Raw genomic sequence first — 17,143 nt, 5'->3', positions numbered from 1 at the left:
GGTCATTATTCTTGCTTTTATTTCTTCTAGGAGAACATTTTTGAGATGTATGTCAGATGTTTTGCCTATATTTTCCTCTAGGAGGTTTATTGTATCTTGTCTTATGTTTAAGTCTTTGATCCATTTTGAGTTGAATTTTGTGTATGGTGTAAGGGAGTGTTCTAGCTTCATTGCTTTACATGCTGCTGTCCAGTTTTCCCAACACCATTTGCTGAAGAGACTGTTTTTATTCCACTGTATATTCTTGCCTCCTTTGTCGAAGATGAGTTGACCAAAAGTTTGTGGGTTCATTTCTGGGCTCTCTATTCTGTTCCATTGGTCCATATGTCTGTTTTTGTACCAATACCAGGCTGTCTTGATGATTGCAGCTCTATAGTACTGTCTGAAGTCTGGGAGAGTTATTCCTCCAGCCTCTTTCTTTCTCTTCAGTAATGCTTTGGCAATTCTAGGTCTTTGATGGTTCCATATAAATTTTATTATGATTTGTTCTAGTTCTGTGAAATATGTCCTGGGTAATTTGCTAGGGATTGCATTAAATCTGTAGATTGCCTTGGGCAGTGTGACCATTTTAACAATATTGATTCTTTCAACCCAAGAGCATGGGATATCATTCCATTTTTTAGAGTCTTCTTTAATTTCCTTCAGTGGTTTATAGTTTCTGTGTATAATTCTTTCACCTCCTTGGTTAGATTTATTCCTAGATATTTTATTACTTTGGGTGCTATTTTAAAGGCATTGTTTCTTTACTTTCTTTTTCTGTTGATTCATCATTAGTGTAAAGAAATGCAACTGATTTTTCAACGTTAATCTTGTAACCTACCTTGCTGAATTCTTCGATCAGCTCTAGCCATTATTTAGATGGCTGTTAAGTAGTTACATTCCCTAGAACCGGAATTCTGCCCCTTTCCCTGGGAATGTTTAATTATATTCATAATTGCTGTGTGTTCTCAAAGCATATTTTAACACTTTGTAAGCTATGGAAAATCAGATTGAATTTTTATAGATTGCATCTTGTGTGGAATTTTAGGCACGAAATTTTTTGTAGGTACAATATGATGAAATCATAATATAAGAGCTGACATCTCTTGAGCCCTTTTTATGTGCCAGGTATTCTTCTTTGTGCTTCTGTACATATCATTTCTAATCTTGACAGCAACTTGCAGTGTTGATTTTATCCTTATTTTATATCTGAGGAAGGTGAGGCTCAGAGAAACTGACTTGTCCAAGGCCACACAAGTAGTAGGTGGCAAAGAGGGAAAGAAAACTTGATGCTGGAAGATAGATGGTTTAAGTTTTGGTATTAAAATTGAAAAGTAACTTAGCTTCTTTGGATCTGTATCCTTTTTTGTAAAATGAGAAGGTAGAATCAGTGTTTTGAAAGTATTTTCTCACTGTAGAACCCTATATAGAAATAAAATCTTCCATATGAACATTCTATAACATTAGATTTTGGTTTGGGTGGTGGCAGTTGTTTACTTAAATTAATAAAGAATCTTCATCTCAGCTTCATCTTCTCTGAACCATTGTTTCATAGTAGAAAATGTATATTTCATTATTTCTTCACGAATATAATTGGAGGAATAACTTGTAAAATAAAATTGCATTTCTGTAAGTGGGAAGAATTATATTAAATGCTTGAATGTTGTATCTTATGTCTTGTAAAAGGGAAAATACAACTGAAGGTCATGTTTTCTGGGAAAAAAGGGACCATATGGGTATTTTCTGGGGAAAAAAGTCACCATTTGGGGTTTTTATTTTATAATAATTGCCTTTGAAACCTAATGCATAATTCTTGAAATCTGGGGTAACAATTTTGTGTTTTCTTTAGGTCAGCAGTCTTGTTTTACATATTGAAGAAGCCCATAAACTCCCAGTAAAACATTTTACTAATCCGTATTGTAACATCTACCTGAATAGTGTCCAGGTAGCAAAAACTCATGCAAGGGAAGGGCAAAACCCCGTGTGGTCAGAAGAGTTTGTCTTTGAGTAAGTCTTATTTTATCATTATATCAGATGATTTTCTTCTATGATAATGCATTTTCTTTCCTTTTTTTTTTTTGACTCTATCTAAACCATTTAGAACAAGGTGCCAAGTCCAGACATGTTAATTAATACATATATTTTTTTCTATTGTATTTGTTCACTTTTATCCTCAAAGTGCTATGTCCTTGGTTTTTCACCTAGTTATTACTGTGAATTACCGTTACTGACAAATCCAAAAACATTTACTAACATATACGTATGAAATGTTTTAGTGTTTCCGGATTTATTCAAGGACGTTGAAGATGTTAGGGAAAATGTGATTTGCTTGTCTGTCTTCCTGTGCACCAGATAATAAAGCGTGTTTTGAATCTAGTTTTAAATCTAGCACATTCAGCTGGGTTAGTAGCAGAAACAAGTGGCTTATTTGTTAATAGGAATAAAGGGATTAGATAATTTGATGCCAGGACGTTTTCTTAATTCTTTTTCTCCTTGCTCTTTTAGTGATCTTCCTCCTGACATCAACAGATTTGAAATAACTCTTAGTAATAAAACAAAGAAAAGCAAAGATCCTGATATCTGTAAGTTGATACAGAAATTGCTTTCTAAAGGAAAAAAGCGTGCTTTATGTACTTTTGAAGCTCATAATAAAATACAGTCTAAAATGGATTTAAAAAATAGATATGTAAGTAGTATAGCTTGAGATAGTTTTTGTACTTTTAAAAGTATTGATTGTTGAGAAAAGAATGTATCTAAGAAAGAAGAAAAGAAGACTAAAATGGCTAAACAGTATATACCGTAAACTTAAGCCCTTAAGATTAAAGTGTGTGACTCTCTTCACCCAGCTCTCCCCAGTGTGAATAAGAAGAACGAAAAAATAGTATCGGTGGTCATCTTTCTGTGGTGCTTCCCTGTCCCTTCTTCCTACTTTCTAGGTTTCTCCTCCTTTCTAAACTTTGCATGTAAATGAAAAAAAAAATCTATTAAAATTTTTTTCTTTCAATTAGAGTACACAATTTACTTGTAGTCAGTCTTGTTCTTTGTAGCAAACCTTTTCCCAGCCTGTTTCTGAAACAGGCGGCAGTAGGATTTAGCAATTCACATCAGTATGAATTAGGTTAATACCTTCTTACAAGGCAGGCTTAGGGAAAAAAGTAGTACGTGTTAACACAAAGAATCAAAGCTTGAATGTTTTGCTATAAGTAATGTTTGTTCTGCAATTTCTGTACTATTTAAATGTTCAATATTTTTTAGTGGTTCCCATTACTTTTAAGATAAAATCTAACCCCCTAGTAATGATACAGAAGAAATGCCCTTTGCTGATCCACTCCTGCCCCTTCTTACTCTGTCTAATCTTTTGTATATCCTTCTCTCCGACTATACTAGCTTTCTTACAGCTCTTAAATCATCCATGGATTTTAAAACCATCCACCATACCTTCTATTCAGACTGTGCACGCACTCTCTCTCCGTGTTTCTGCTTCGTTACACCTCCATATCCTTGTGCAGTCAGATTAAGGGTTACTTACTTGGAATGGATTTTTAACCTCTACAGGCTGAACTAGGTATTATTTCTCTGTACTTCAGTAGCATGAACCACTGTTACAGCCTTATCACACTCTACCATAATTGATTTCTTTCCTCCTTGGCTAGACTGAGACCTCCCTGCAAGTCAGAGACGATGTCTTAATTATGTCTGCATCACACATACCTGCCTGTCAAAGACACATAGTAGGCATTCAGTAAATGAAGGAAATAGCATTGAGTATTGAATTTAGTATTGAAAACTCCTTCAATAAAAAGCATATAACACTATAGAGAAGTCAGGACATTGGGAAAGTTTGTTTGTGTAACTAATTAATGTCATCTTTTTAGACAGTAATCATTCGATGTTTTTCTCTCAAAGTATTTATGCGCTGCCAGTTGAGCCGGTTACAGAAAGGCCATGCCACAGACGAATGGTTTTTGCTCAGCTCCCATATACCATTAAAAGGTATTGAACCAGGATCTCTGCGTGTCCGAGCACGATACTCCATGGAAAAGATCATGCCAGAAGAAGAGTACAGTGAATTTAAAGAGGTATTGAAGTTGTTTACCAGTCTATTTTTAATGGCATTATCAGAAATATTTAATTTTTAGCAAGAGTCATTGAGTTAAATATAGTAATTTCATAATTCAGTGGTACGCTGACAGGCAGAGAAGGTTGGAAAGTCTTGTAGTTTGATGGTGTTCTTAAGAGGATATAAATGTGTAGGCTCCAAACTCACTGTATTCTTAAAATATTTATTCAATAGAACATATTCTTAAGTATAAGAATACATAAAAACACATTTCCTCTTACTCTTATTGAGAATGCTTATGCTGTATACTTTCAACAATCTTTTTTGATGTCATTTTTAGCTTGTACTGCAAAAGGAGCTTCATGTAGTCTATGCTTTATCACATGTATGTGGACAGGACCGAACACTACTGGCTAGCATCCTACTGAGGATTTTTCTTCATGAAAAGCTTGAATCATTGTTGTTATGTACACTAAATGACAGAGAAATAAGCATGGAAGGTATAGTATGGATATTAGTGTGATATACTTTTAAAAATTGAGTTAATAATTAGATTTTATATATCAAGTATATATGGACTGTATCTTAGAATATATTAAACAGTTAAATCATCTTACAAAATAAGTTATTCTGTTTTTTCCTTAAACATTACAGTTGGAATATCAGTTCTGATTCTAATACTGGCTAGTATTGCAGGGGGTTAATATATAATACAAGTTTCTGTCATGGCAAATTAGTATTGGAAGCTGTAAGAAAATGACTTGTGTCCAAATCAATGGCTCACAGTGCTTGATTATTAAGAATAGTTTGGTATACTTACCACGTTCTCTTGTTTATTTTTTGCTTACAAATTCATTGCACAGAAGTTGGGTGTCGCTGCATTTTATTTCTAGTTTCTCTAGATAGGTAGTTCCCAGGCAGCACAGCCGGACACAGTGCTTTGTGCCAGCTTACAGATACGTCAGAATAACCCATTTCCAACCAGCACTTTGACTCAGTAATGATACTTGTTTCTGGGTTCCCCAGATAAACTGTAAAACCCTAACCCTATGTTTCTTCCTAATCATAGACAATGTAAAAATATGTATGTTTGTCAGGAAAGATAAAGTGGTGGTACATATTTTACACTGAGATTGTCTTTTCTGGCAATATTGTATTTAGGATTTTATTAAAAGTCATTAATGGCAAAATGTTTTAGGCTAACAAATTGATTTATACTGGGATTTTATGTTACATTCTTGTTTAGAAATTAACTCATTTATCAAAGCACAGGCTCAGTGGACAGTAAAGCTGGATTCTTGTCCTACTTTTGTTACTAGTTAGCTTTTTTAGTCTTAGACAAATCATAACCATCTGAAGCATTTTTCATGTAAACATGGCAGTGTCAATCCCTTCTGTTTATGATCAGGTGAAGTGTAATAAAGTCTTTTGAAGAGTCAAGTTTATATAAATATAGAATGTCATTATAATTAATACTTTAAGGCTGCAGGCAACTGGTTGAGGAAAAAATGAGTTCATTTAATTTCCAATTTGGTTCATATTAGTACAGTCCTTTACAAATAATCTTTTCATTTAAATACTTATGTAGATGAAGCCACTACCCTATTTCGAGCCACAACACTTGCAAGCACCTTGATGGAACAGTATATGAAAGCCACTGCTACACAGTTTGTTCATCACGCTTTGAAAGACTCCATCTTAAAGATAATGGAAAGCAAGCAATCTTGCGAGGTGAGTAATATTTTAAGTATTTCAGCAGAGCATATTATAGGTAATGCTTTATAGCTAATTACACTTTAAGGAAAACATATTAGCTGTATGAAACTATCAAAGCAGTTACACCTTTTGTAATACATTTAGAAAAATGTTATGCAAAACAGACTTTTAAAAAAGATACACTTTATTTCGGGATTAAAAGTCTCAAACTGCATCAGAAATATGTAGAAGTACTTAATCATATTGCTTCTGTACTAATGATAAAGTATATGCTAATTTCAGAAAGTGCATAACATAAATTGAAGTTTATTTAGAGAATTCAGTTGTGTAGGTTTTATGTGGCACTTCATAATAACATCTAGGTTTGTTCTTGAAAGTTTTTGTTGGAGGGTGAGAAGGGCGGGGGTATAATATAATCCCTTCAAAAGCAAATAAAAACATCCTTTCGGGATTAATTATTAAGGCTTCAATGTAAATTCATAACAAACCATTGAGATAAAGAGTGGAATCTCGCATGGCTGTTCTATCGTTTTATTTTGAAGGTAGAGCAACTATAGAGGGAAGATATTAAATATATTTTTAGCTCTGATAACAAAATAAATAAAATAAGGAATTGCTTTTGATAATGTATACTGGGAGCAGTCATGTTAATTCTGAACTTGTCAATTTTTACTAATAAACCTAAAGCAAAGATACTGGTAATTTAGTGTTGAAAACCTGGGGTTAGCACCATAGTTGGCCTAACTGTAAAGGATACAGAAATGCAGTAAGTCTGCAGAGAGTCTCTGGATGCTGAATGCAGGCTAAGGAGTGTAAATTCCTGTACGTAATTCTACTCCATTGATTCTAGATCAAGACTCTTAGCCTTCAGAGGTTACTGGACAGTTTTGAGAAAGGATCATGATTCTACCTGAGGCACTTGGTATTTTATTACTCATTTAAAAAGTCTCATTCAGGAAAACCTTTCTACTTTGATCAGTTTTTTCCCTCAAATAAATAGAATTAAGGTAGACTTTATAATAATAATATATGGTGACCTTTCTTGTTATTTAAATATATTTGTGAGTATGTGGCCCTAAAGCTGGATGTTTTTTTGTCTTCTAGTTGGGAATATATTTAAAATAAAGTCTAATACAGTTTTGTGTGCCTGTAAAAAATCTATGGTTAAATGTGGTAAATGCATAAAAGAAAACTTTATTGCTGGTATTAACCTGAAAGCAATTGCAAATTGGTGAATAATCACGGCTTGTTCTTCAGTTGACTAATTGGGAATTAATGGTAACAAGCCCATTGGAAGGAGTTCCATAGAGCAGCCTACTTGAAATTGCTATTTATCCCCCTCACCCCCACCACCAAAAGACTAATACAGATTGACAAATGGAAAAATAGAGAGCCTTGAAAACAACTGTTAGATTACCTTGATTCATTTGCATTTATTATTGCCAAGATGCATTTATATTGATTTATTCCTTCTCTTAGTTAAGTCCATCAAAGTTAGAAAAAAATGAAGATGTGAACACTAATTTAGCACACCTATTGAACATACTTTCAGAGCTTGTGGAGAAAATATTCATGGCTTCAGAAATACTTCCACCGTAAGTGGTGAAATTTTAATTTGACAAGAAATTGTGTATCTGCATTTTGAAAAATTTGTATTTCTAAAATATGTGTAAGTTTTCCCGCTGTCCTGATGTTATTATATTCTGAAAAAATTCAAGAGTTTTTCATCTTTACACAATGAATTATTTAAGAAAAGGAATGACTTAAATCAAAGTGAAATATTTGTATCAAAATAAATCATGTTTTTATACAGGCTACTGTGTCTGGTTTATCTAGTAACTTGGGGAATGAATAGAAGCTTATAGTCTCAGATTTGAGGAGGTCATAAGTCCTCCTTAATTCTTTGCTAAATGTCATTACTTGTAGCAGAGTACTTTTTTGGGGAAAAAGGCCAGTTGCCTTCGTATTTCATAAATTAAGCTTTTGGTTGCAGTGAGATCAGTATTTTCACTTGCTTTCTGTATTGAAATGATTCTGTTCTTTCGGCAGGACACTGAGGTATATTTATGGATGTTTACAGAAATCTGTCCAGCACAAGTGGCCTACAAATACCACCATGAGGACAAGAGTTGTCAGGTAAGAGTCATCAGTTGATTTGTTAAATCATTTATGGAGCATGCACTGATAGTCTTCAAATTTTCAGCTATCCACTTGACTAGTAATATACAATTCAAGACCTTTTTTCTTTTATTTTTATGTCAGAACTCTGTTGAGTATTTTATAAGAGTTCAGATAGCTTGTAACCTTGAACTTACTGTGTTTTGTTTTGTTCTTTAAGTTGCTATGAGGTACTTAGCTACCTTTCGCATTTTCTAAAAACCTGAACATTCTTTTATAGTCAGTTAACTATTTGGGATTTTTTTTTTTAACTTACAGAGTGAGGTTAAAAGCTATATAGCCAATAAAACCTGTAGCTGATTTCATATAGTACCTTTTATACACACATACACATGTATACATGCATATACATATAGACACAAGGAGAGGAATGGAGGAGAGAGAGAAAGATTGGTTTGTGCTAAATAGGATGAGCAATGATTGAACCATTTAGATATTGGTTGGTTTATAACAGTCTAGGACTTGGGGTTAATCTCCAACCAGAGTCTGCAGTTCTGAAGCTCTTTCCATCTGCTCATTGTGCAGTAATTAGGAGCTGCTTTGTCAAGTCAGAATTTTGTAGCTTATATAAGGGGACTTTTAAAAAAATTATGATTTTAACTTACTTTTCCAATGAGGAGGCAGATCTGTAGAGATTAAATTGTTTGTTAAGGTTCTCTGTAACTTTCTATGTAAAATTAGTGGCTAAGGCAAAACTTCTAAGACCCAAACTAATATACTTAACACTCTTGCAGGCTTTTGTTAAGCATACCCCAACCCATTCAGGACAGTAGGAAATTAGTGCAAAAGCATCAGAGAATACAGCTGTCTAATAATATAATTCATTACATAATATAATAATAATAATAATATAAACTATTACATAGAATATATGCTGCCAGTCATGTTGTATACCATAAAAAAATTGGGCAGCTACTGAAGACACCAATATCATACAATTAAGTTTTGAAAATGTGTGTTAATCCTGCCCCCAACCTAAATTTCATAGGGAGGCTTCTACTCTTTTTACAGATAAAATCTTTCTTGGTTAGTATAGGACATAAATATTTATGAATTGTAGATTCTGTATTTCTTGGCTTTAGTAGTGATTGAGAGGACTAGAGAAGAATTACAAGCACATACTGTTTCAGCACAGTTGTGTCTGATGTAAATGAAAAGTGTTCTATACACTATAAGTTTCAAACAAGTATAATTGTTGAGCAGACAGCAGGAAATTCTGTTATGTGGATTGTCTGGATATTATGGCCAAGGTGGTGGTTTCTATTCCTAGTTAAGCTTTTGAATATACGTGTAGACACCTAGTATCCCTCAGATCCCCTCTAAAAATGCAGAGAAAGTAGATCTGCACACTGAAAATTCTTTTATAGTTCGATGTTGCTAGGTTGTATTTCAGATTCAAAGACCTATTTAAGTATCAAAATGTTTCTAAGCAGAATTTATGCAAGATTCTACATAAATCAGTTTAAAAGAAATTAAATTCAGTTAGTTGTTTTCTATTAATTGGAATAAATGCTGTCTGAGAAGCAACATACTGATTTTCCAAGATTCCCCCAAATTTAGAAACAACATTGTTGGGAGGTAAATGCTGAGAAGTTGGATTGTTCACTAATAGAGAACAGAGACTGTCAGTTATTTTTTAATCTCTACAAGGAATTTTATCAACTTGGAAAGAATGCTTGTCTTTACAAGGGCCAGGTGAGAGGTCAATTATTAGTGTGGATTCCTCTTAAGAGGAAATTAGAGAAACATTATCTACACGAGGACATATACTCTAATGGTAACGGAAGCAGGCAGACTAGGAATAGCTGTATGTTTGTAGTTTTACTTTGTACATTGTTCCCAGAGTGAGATTAGCAGGTAAAACCATATATGACAAGGGTGCTAAGTCATGTACTTTTATACTGATTTTTGGTTTTGCTATTAATATTTTGTAATTTGAGAACTTTTTTAAACTTTAGAGAGCCTAATGTCTTTTTCTTTGTCTTAAAAGCTTCTCAGCATTCTATTGTATACGTTTTCATTTATCAAGATGTCACTTTTTTCCCTTGTACAATGGATTCTTAATTTTTATATGACTCAACAAATCAGTAAAACCAACTTGATTTATAACAGACTTTACTGGGCTGTTCTGTTTAAAGAAAGGAAGAAAGAGAACTGAGAATGTTAGTTTTAGGACCTTATAGGACTTTGTATCTATTAGAAAGGTTTATTTGTACTCCTACAGTATTTCAGGAGTTTTCAGTGCTCCTAAGGACACTAGTTCTTCAAAGTAAGTATAAAATGCACTAGTAGCTTGGAATAAATCAAGACAGCAAATGCAACAAATATAACTTAAATCTTCCAGAAGTAAATCCAAAATTCTAAATTTGGGAAAAATGAATAATATGTTTAAGAAGCAGGTATGTATGTTCTTAAAAGTAAGATACTTCAGCTAAAAATAAAGCTGTGTATTTGGGCTTACCTACATAGTTCAAAGTTCACAGTTCTACAAGTATTAAAATTTTTGTTTATATTATTTTAATGTAACATATTATAGTAGTTCTCTAAAAAAAAATTTCCTTCCCATTCAGTGGTTTTGTTTTCCTTCGACTTATCTGTCCTGCCATCCTGAATCCCCGGATGTTTAATATCATCTCAGGTAATCAGCTTTTGATAAATTTGAAATTAGAAAATTTAGTATAAAGTTTCAAACTATTAAGATTACTTTTCTTTCAAATCCGTTTTTATTATCCAATTCTAAGACTTGGTATAAAACATTCCAAAGCACCCTTTTCTTGTTCTTTTTGCTCCTTTACTTTTCTTTCCATCTTCTATTTGAAGCCTGAGAGAGCATGATTAGACATACTGCTTTTTCCCCTCATCCCTGCCTGTGTTTCAGACTCTTATTATGATGATGATTTTTTCCAGCCTGCAGTGTGGCTTCTTCAAGGTGGGAAGAAGAGCTTTGTGTGTGCTTTTAGCCCATTACAGACCCTGTCACTACCACTGCAAGTTGGATTTTTAAGCTCAAATTAAAGTTACAACTGCAGCTGCACTAGTCCTCTGTGCATGCTTATGAAGAAAGTGGCTCTTTCAGATTTCCCAATAGCGATTTCTTGTCACCAGGTATATAATGTTAATTGGCATTTTAACTCCAACAAACCAGATTTGGTTTTGCTTATTACCCATATACCCATTGTGGATGGACTCTCAGATGTTGTAGGCTTCTTTCAAAGAGAAGATAAGAATTACATTTATGACTACAAATGTAATAATGAGCCTTAGTAGGAGAAAGAACCTGAACCATTTTTGTCTTAATAATCTGAAGCTTAAAATTGTATTAAACTTCTTTTGGAATATCTTTATAGCCATCACATCTCTGTAATTTTTTTTTTTTTGGTGGGGGAGGTATTTAGGTTTATTCAGATTTATTCTTAGAGAAGTACTGGGGATTGAACCCAGGACCTCAAGGATGCTAATCATGTGCTCTACGACTTGAGCTATACCCTCCCCCCTCATCTCTGTAATTATCTCCTGTTGCTACTAACATAGTTCTATGGGTCTACTAAGAATTAAGGGTTTAGAATTCTTGTGGGTTTATTTATCTCAATGTTGGACTCTGAACCACTGGGCAATATTTATAATTTAACAGCTTAAGGAAAAAAAAGTACAGTCTAAAATCAGGCATTGAGATAGACTAGGTTTTTACTGTTTATATATTTCAGGGTTTAACACTGAGAGACACAAATATTTATTTACATCCTACTATCTATATAGGTGAATGTTTCCTGGTTAATCTTTAAAATATCTTTAAAACTTAATAAACATGCATGCATTTCTTCTCAAAGTAAAGCAGAGATTCCAGACTTTGTTATTGAGCTTTAAAGTGAATTATTTGAGTCAGTGGAAGTTGGGAGCGGGGAATTGCTTATATTGCAAATTGCTAACTTGGGTGGATTGAAATTAGCTTTGTGGATTGTCCCAAAGGGTATGTGGAGTGACTGTTTTTTTTTTTTTAGCTATAAAGATAAAGCTTGCTGAAGCTTTAAGGTATTTTGAAATATTAACCAGTTGGGAAATGCCCAGTCTTGTAGTAACCTTTTCATAGACTAAAAGCCTGATAAGTATATTCAGTTTTAACCTCTTTAACTGAAGATCTTCTGAATTATACAGGTCATACATTTTTACAGAGTTCTGAATGGAACAATGTTAGTACTTTAATATGTCTTTACTGTTAAAAATACTAAGTTTATAATGATTTACCTGGAAGTACCTTTGGAGTTGATGTTATTAGCTGTGCCCAATTCTGTTATAGACTCCCCATCTCCTATTGCTGCAAGAACACTGATATTAGTGGCCAAGTCTGTGCAGAACTTAGCAAATCTTGTGGAATTTGGAGCTAAGGTAAAAATTTTGATACTTTAAAATGTCATTTATGAATTTATGACTTTGACATGATAAAACCATAAAATAATAGTGTAAGTAAATTTTCAGTAGTGGATATTTCATAAAGATAATTTATGATTTTGTTGGTCTGTTCACATTTTTCAAGTGTTTTTAGATTTTACATTTTAATGGAATTTAAAAAACTATTGTTTTAGCTAGTAGAAAGCTATTTTTTTGAGTGTAATTTCCAGTATAATCAGATTCTGCCACTTTTAAATTTAAAAAATCAGAGCATATTTTTAAATGTACCCAAATTGATTTTATTACATTTTACCCCATAAACATTCTCTGTAAATATTAAAACTCTGAGTTTTTAAACATTCATATGTGATCCCTACTACCTAAGGATAAGGACTATTCATGTTCTGGTAGGGATTGTAACTGTGTCACCTGCTTTTGTCAATATTAACTTCTTGCCATACCTAGAAACATGGAACTATTTTATTTTCCTTAACGATTGTCACTGTGATCAAGATTGCTGTAACAATTATCCTTATTATATATACTTCCTTTCAAACCTGACGGGCTATTTCCTTAAACTACTTCTTAGAAAAATTATCACAAAGACTTTGTTTCCTCTAGCCTTGCCAAAACTCAGCTAGTATTATTACCCTTTTTAATTTTTGAGTCTGATGGGCATGTTCCTTTGTGTTTCATTAGTTCCTTACTCTTTTATGTATGATTTTTCATGTCTGTTTCTTTGGAATTGACTATTGAGGCCCTCATTTCACCTTACTGATTTTAAGAGAGTTTCCCATTTTATAATGTAACATATTTTAAAATAGGTTTACGATTTTAGTATGAAGAGCAGTTTATAGTATGACTTTTAGCTTTTGAATTTATCTGAATCCTGAGGCAGGTTATAAGTACTATATTTTTTACTGCAGTCCTTACCCCACTATATTTTATTTCCCTATAGTCTCTGCTAGATTCTAATGACCTCTGGGTGCTTGGCAAATAATTTCTCAGTGATTACTTCTCACTGACCTACATATAAGCAATTTGTGTCTGCCAGGCTATGTGTTGATTTTTTTTTCCCATCTGTTATTTCTTGTTCATTAAAAATACTCTATACTCCTGCTCCTCAGAATTAGCTGCTTGCTTATATTAGAAGGAAAATATGGTCACTGAATGGTTAATTCTTATGAATATGTACTGCTACTGATAATTATAAGAATGTTTCCTACGTGTACGGTTTTTGCTATAGATCAGTGTTTTTGTGCATACACTAAGTTTTTAATTTCTACCTTTTTAGGAGCCTTATATGGAAGGTGTCAATCCATTCATTAAAAGTAACAAACATCGTATGATCATGTTTTTAGATGAGCTTGGGGTATGTATCTAATTTTTCAAGGACTTTGGCACCTACAGTCAGTATAGCTGAGTATAACTCGTTTAAGCAACAACCTTTAGAAAGCGTTCCCATCCAGAACTAAAAAAGAAAAAAACAAAAAGCTGCATGTTTTTGTCTCCCTTCCTAAACAAGTTCATTTGATAACCATTTATTTTTATACAAAATGGTTTACACCAAGTATACATTATTGTGGCTTTTGGACTTCTTGTGTCATTTTTTTCCATTTCTGTCTTGTCTTTCGTTATCCTCTGAGCTGTTCCATCTCACTATTGTGACATTCTGGTGCTGCTTTAGCAACTTAATTTTGCTGCTACTGTGTGGAATTTGAAATAAGCTGGATGAGCTACAGTTCTGGCCAGTTAAATAAGTACATGGACTGAAGAATAAGTGTTCCTGTAGCTTTTCTAGGGATAAAAATACGTGGATTTGGTGTGAAACTTCATCTAGTGGGACTATGTATGGTTTTATTGGGCCTTTATACGTACGTTGTTATTGTAAAATTAAGAATGGGATTTTTAAAGATAATTTCTAAGACCCTGGATTTCTTAAGTTAAACTTTCTTATTATAGACTTCCAGATATCGAATCAGTTAAAAACCAAATTATTAGTAATGCAGTTCATATGTGTAGAAACCAGAAAGGGAGCATGTACACGTGAACACAGCCCGGTGTATGGTGCTAGGGTACACTTGGGTAGGAGACTGTTCTGCTGCAAGGCATTCGGATTCACTTAAAGCACAAGTAAAGCACCACACCACTGTACAGTCAAACCACTTAGGACAGCCTGTGGGCACCTAGTTGGCAACTTCAGGTATAAGGAATTACTTACTGTTATTTAGATCCATATTGATAATGATTTTGAGAAATAAAAGGGCAATGCTAAATGCCCATCATGTTTCTATATGTGAACTCCTGGAGAGGTCTAAAGAATAAAAATATTTCTGATTACCAAAAATACAGTTGGTTAGTGACTGAAAAAAAAATTTACTATAATGATGCTTAAGGAGCTGTATGAAAGTTTTATCCAATATTTAAGGCTAGCTCATTTATCTCAAGTCATATTTCTAGGTTTTTGTATGTTTTTAGATGCAAGATTAGGACTCCATTTATTTTCCATAATCATAAGTACCAACAGACCAGCTTTCTCTATCACTTTCCTAATGATGCCACACAAGCTAGCCTTTCCAGCTGTTTAGAATGCCAGTATTCTAATACTCTTCTTTTTGCTTTACATCTGTGTAAGTCAAATTTATCTTTCAATACTCACCTCAAACATCTCCTTCAGGAGGGCTTTGCTGAGCCCTAAACCTGAAATATGTTTTGTTCTGCTTACCTAAGTATCCTCTGCGTATCTCTTGATGCATAACTCTGTGATCAGTTTACCTCTAGTCTGTCTTCTCTACTAAATGCTTTGAAGCAAATACTGCTGATTTTCATCTCTATAATCCTTCATTCACTGAATGAGTCAGTTGATAAAAATGAATTGTATTCTAATTGTGTTTATACCACAGAAAACCGAATATTCTGTACTCTTTAGAGATGTATAGCAAATACTGTCACCATTAGGGAGAGGAATTGATTTATCTAGAACTATTAATCTGAACTCATGTTAAACTTTACTCCAATGCTCAAAATAACATGAGTACTTAGTGCCAATAAATCAACTTGTTATAGTGACTAAGTTACAGTATGAACCTTATCTGAAGATACCGTAATTAACACTGTCATTTCTACACATTAGCAAGTGTTTTGGGCATAGTCCACAAATGATTATAAGTCTGAAAGGTTCTCATCAACACTTTCATAATGTAGCTGTTACTTACGTATGCTGATCAATTTGGACAAAATATACCTTAGTAATGGAAGTCAATCTGAAAGAGTGGAGGAATTTTAAGTTTAGGTTGCATTTAATATAGATTAGCATTTAATGTTTGCATCATTTATGTTCCAGTTAAAAAAATTCTTTACAGATAAAAAGTTTAAGAAACCCATTTGTTTAGAATAGCAGTAATACTGCACAATATTCTGCCCTGCTGTTGAAGAAAATGGAGCCTGGTTTTGATGTGAATACTAAGGTCACTAAATCTATCAACTTGAATTTTAAAAGCATTTTAAGAGGATATTGTATGTTAAATTCTATCTACTATACCAGTTAGGATCTTTTCAGAAGAGTCTATAAAGAGTTGTATTTCTAAATGCAGTTTTATGATTCCCTTAAAGAATGTACCTGAACTTCCGGACACTACAGAGCATTCTAGAACTGACCTGTCCCGTGATTTAGCAGCACTGCATGAGATCTGTGTGGCCCATTCAGATGAACTGCGAACACTCAGTAATGAGCGTGGTGCACAGCAGGTAGGTTTTTGCCAGCCTTTGTTAACAGTGATGCTTCCTTGGCACTTAAGCAGAATGTCAGCATAAGATTGAGAGGTGATAAATAGCTGAATTACAGTCATCCTATTTTATCAATTATATTAAATTTTTGAGAATCTGAATCATAATCCACAAAGATCTCAGCAAACAGGAATGGGCCCAGAGTAAGATTATGCATTTGTGATATTGCAAAATGTCAAATCCTGCTACAAAGTTAATGTGAACTCGACCGAAAAATGGTGGTGTTCATGCACTCAAGTGGCATGTGTGAAATGGTAAGTGAGCTAATGCTAAGTCAGTAGTGATGTGGCTTTTTCTTTCTGCTTCTCTCACACAGTGCATGGCCAAGTGATTCACAAACTGTCAAAACACATGAGAACTATTTGGGAAGTTTGATGGAAATATTTCAAGCTCCAGATCCAGAGGTCTGGAATGTGGCTTTAGAAACTGCCATTTTTGATAAGCTCTTCCTCAGTACTGTCACCACACTGGCCAGCCGTTTGGCAGGGACCTTGTAGAGAAGACTACCACATTGAGTTTGCTGAGTTGCTCTCAATCTGAGATCCTAAAATTTTCAAGTTTTGATAATAATCTGGCTCATTCAGGTTCTAATCACTTTAGAAACTTATGCCAAATATGTGCCCTTGGGATGCATAATACCCTTTTTGCTACAGGTTTATTATATGACTTGCCTTAAAAAGTCTTAATTGGGCCAAGTTCTTCAGTAAGACTTAAATATTTAAGAAAGGTAGAGGAGCTGATTCAGTTTTAGGCCCAATGTTGTATTTTCCATGATTCCTTAAAGCGTTAATTGGGCTATATATATAACCTGATCGCCCTTACAGGGCTTGAGATGTGTCACTTATAATAATTGTCTTCACCAAAATAATATGACCAGAAATATTCAGTCAAGGACTGAATAAGCTTAAAACTGTGAAAAGTATGTATTAGAGTAGAATGGTAATATTTTATGAATTCCTTTGAGTTTATATGGCTTTTTTCAAATCCAGGTTCCCATCCCTGAGATTTCTGACCAAGCTTTCATTTATTTACTATTTT

The 17,143-nt window shown here is 33.7% G+C and overlaps 1 protein-coding gene across 2 annotated transcripts in view; it reads left to right on the top strand.

Moving 5' to 3' along the window:
• The window catches only part of RASA1 (RAS p21 protein activator 1), a 98,171-nt gene that overhangs the window by 79,911 nt on the left and 1,117 nt on the right, over positions 1-17,143 (top strand). The window contains exons 14-25 of one of the 2 annotated variants that reach the window (XM_072958424.1): positions 1,829-1,986; positions 2,485-2,561; positions 3,886-4,058; positions 4,380-4,539; positions 5,628-5,770; positions 7,235-7,350; positions 7,805-7,891; positions 10,504-10,571; positions 12,228-12,316; positions 13,614-13,691; positions 15,932-16,066; positions 16,422-17,125. In XM_072958424.1, coding sequence (XP_072814525.1) covers positions 1,829-1,986; positions 2,485-2,561; positions 3,886-4,058; positions 4,380-4,539; positions 5,628-5,770; positions 7,235-7,350; positions 7,805-7,891; positions 10,504-10,571; positions 12,228-12,316; positions 13,614-13,691; positions 15,932-16,066; positions 16,422-16,436 — 1,299 coding nt within the window. In that variant the 3' untranslated portion in view covers positions 16,437-17,125. Of the gene's footprint in view, positions 1-1,828; positions 1,987-2,484; positions 2,562-3,885; positions 4,059-4,379; positions 4,540-5,627; positions 5,771-7,234; positions 7,351-7,804; positions 7,892-10,503; positions 10,572-12,227; positions 12,317-13,613; positions 13,692-15,931; positions 16,067-16,421; positions 17,126-17,143 lie in introns of those variants that run through there. The other variant, XM_006197639.4, reaches the window with a different exon arrangement.

This window comes from Vicugna pacos, chromosome 3, assembly GCF_048564905.1.
Source record: "Vicugna pacos chromosome 3, VicPac4, whole genome shotgun sequence".
NCBI classification, from domain to species: Eukaryota; Metazoa; Chordata; class Mammalia; order Artiodactyla; family Camelidae; genus Vicugna; species Vicugna pacos.
The sequence above is the reverse complement of the archived record's forward strand: the minus strand, read 5'-3'. Positions and strand labels throughout refer to the sequence as shown.